The sequence below is a fragment of the Portunus trituberculatus genome, chromosome 19, assembly GCF_017591435.1.
Source record: "Portunus trituberculatus isolate SZX2019 chromosome 19, ASM1759143v1, whole genome shotgun sequence".
NCBI lineage: Eukaryota > Metazoa > Arthropoda > Malacostraca > Decapoda > Portunidae > Portunus > Portunus trituberculatus.
Window position 1 is genome coordinate 19,395,964 of NC_059273.1, and position 2,500 is coordinate 19,398,463.

The following is a 2,500-nucleotide window of genomic DNA, read 5'->3' on the forward strand; positions in this document are numbered from 1 at the left end:
TGAACGAGACGAGGGAGAAAGAAAGAGAAAATCGGGTTAGAATGTTTGTTCCCTGTGTTGACAATTGGCGGATCAATTTAAGGTCATTGTGCACATCGAGGCCCGCACCACGACCTTCCATTACAACACACCACCTGACAACACCACCTGCACCCTACCCCTCCCGTGACACCACACCTCGCACCCATTACCTCACAAGATTCCCAGAGAGAGTAACGTGGCTGGCGACATGAACGAGAGTGAAGCAGCGGCGGACGAAACCTAAATCACCACATCCGGAGCGAGTCAGTTGGTTTCAGTCAGTGCCGGGAGTTCACAGCAAGGAGGGACCCGCATGGCCTCTCCTCCCTGTCTTGTTCGGCTACAGTCCCCGTGAGTGCCGCTGCCAGTGCATTGTGGGAGCATAGACAAGTTAAAAGGAGTGCCAGGCTCGCTGCTGCACTGGTAGGCGTCACTGTGTTGCTTGTCTTGCTTTGAGATGCGTGGGTTTGGTTTGGTTTGGTATCCAGCAGGATGTAAACAAACCATTCTATCGCTTCGCTTCCTTTCCCTTATCAATTGTCCGAGTCTGTTGCCCGGTCACCTGTCGAGCCTCAAGACGGGCCGCGGCGTGCTCCAGGGCAGGTGAACACAAACACACGGGGCATCATCTAGTGTGCTGCTAGCGATGACAGTGTTGCGGAGTGTTGCGGCGATTCCTTCGATATTTATGAGTGTTGTAGTGATCGATATTGTGTTTTTTAGGTATTAGATTCATGGTTATAGTGTTTCTGAGTGTTGCAGTGACGTGTTTTAGTGTTTCTGAGTGTCGCAGTGATTGTATTAGTGTTTGAGTGTTGCAGTGATTCGTATTAATGTTTGAGTGTTGCAGTGACTACTTTTTAGTGTTTCTGAGTATTGCAGTGACGTGTTTTGGTGTTTATAGGTGTTGCAGGGACTCGTGTTAGTGTTTCTGAGTGTTGCAGTGGTTCGCATTGGTGATTTTCGGTATTGCAGTGATTGTTTCGATGTTTGTGTGTTGCAGTGACAGGTGTTAGGGTTTCTGAGTGTTGCAGTGATTGTTTTGGTGTGTCTGTGTTGCAGTAATTGTTCTAGTGTTTCCATGTGTTGCAGTGACTGTTTTAGTGTTTCCAAGTGTTGCAGTGACTGATTTTAGTGTTTCTGAGTGTTGCAGTGACTGTATTTGTGTTTCCAAGTGTTGCAGTGACTGATTTTAGTGTTTCCAAGTGTTGCAGTGACTGTTTTAGTGTTTCCAAGTGTTGCAGAGATTGTTTTGGTGTTTCTGGGAATCGCAGTGACTGTATTTTGTGTTTTCAAGTGTTGCAGTGACTGAATTTGGTGTTTCTGCGTGTTGTAGTGACGGTTTTAGTGTTTCTGAGTGTTGCAATGACTGTTTTGGTGTTTCTGAGTGTTACATTGATTGTTTTGGTGTTTCTGAGTGTTGCAATGAATTTTTCCAGTGTTTCTGGTATTTTGGCGTGTTGCAGTGACTGTTTCATTACCTCTGTGTTAGTCCAGCTGATTTGAGTTTTTCTGGGTGTTGCAGTGACTGATTTTAGTGTTTCTGAGTGTTGCAGAGACTGTTTTAGTATTTCTAGTATTTCTGGTTAGTGTAATGACTGCTTGTATTATTATTTCTGTGTGTTGCAGTGACTGATTTTAGTGTTTCTGTGTGTTGCAGTGACTAATTTTAGTGTTTGTGTGTTGCAATGACTCATTTTAGTGTTTCTGTGTGTTGCAGTGACTCATTTTAGTGGTTCTGTGTGTTGCAGTGACTGATTTTAGTGTTTCTGTGTGTTGCAGTGACTGATCTAGTGTTTCTGTGTGTTGCAGTGACTCATTTTAGTGTTTCTGTGTGTTGCAGTGACTCATTTTAGTGTTTCTGTGTGTTGCAGTGACTGATTTAGTGTTTGTGTGTTGCAGTGACTCATTTTAGTGTTTGTGTGTTACAGTGACTCATTTTAGTGTGTCTGTGTGTTGCAGTGACTCATTTTAGTATTTCTGACCATCACAGTGACCAATATCTTCGCACAGTGCCGAGTGTTGAAAGCAAACCAAAATGACATGAATTAGACCATAAGGATTCCTGCGTTGTGTTGCTGTGGTGTGCGTGGCGGAGCGAAGGAACACAGACAGCACTTGATTGGCCACAGCGTGAAGGGAAGGACGCCTCAGCCATGCCGGGGCAACTCAACCTCAACAGACGCTCGCTTATCCTGCAGCAGTCCCCCACAGAGGCTCCCCCGGCGTCTCCTACAGGCAATCTTAGGGTGAGTAGTCATTACATAAGCTCGTCTCCTCAAACTTGTGCTTTACCTGCATTATTTAAAAGGCTTTATCTAAATTTACACGAGTTTTTTAAGGTGTTTTTACGGTTCTAGAGGCAAATTGACAAGATTTCTATATTATGAACTGGAGAAACGCTCTTGAAACCTCGCTAATCATCTCTGTGGCCTTGGAAAAGTCTTTGTGAGAGAAGAGCATTTTTTTAGAAGTTTTT

General features: G+C 44.5%; 1 protein-coding gene across 2 annotated transcripts in view; it reads left to right on the top strand.

Annotated features, from left to right (window-relative positions):
• Positions 1-238: 238 nt before the first annotated feature.
• The window catches only part of LOC123506365 (SLIT-ROBO Rho GTPase-activating protein 1-like), a 273,604-nt gene continuing 271,342 nt past the window's right edge, over positions 239-2,500 (top strand). The window contains exons 1-2 of one of the 2 annotated variants that reach the window (XM_045258414.1): positions 239-372; positions 2,015-2,270. In XM_045258414.1, coding sequence (XP_045114349.1) covers positions 2,178-2,270 — 93 coding nt within the window. In that variant the 5' untranslated portion in view covers positions 239-372; positions 2,015-2,177. Of the gene's footprint in view, positions 445-2,014; positions 2,271-2,500 lie in introns of both variants that reach the window. The other variant, XM_045258413.1, reaches the window with a different exon arrangement.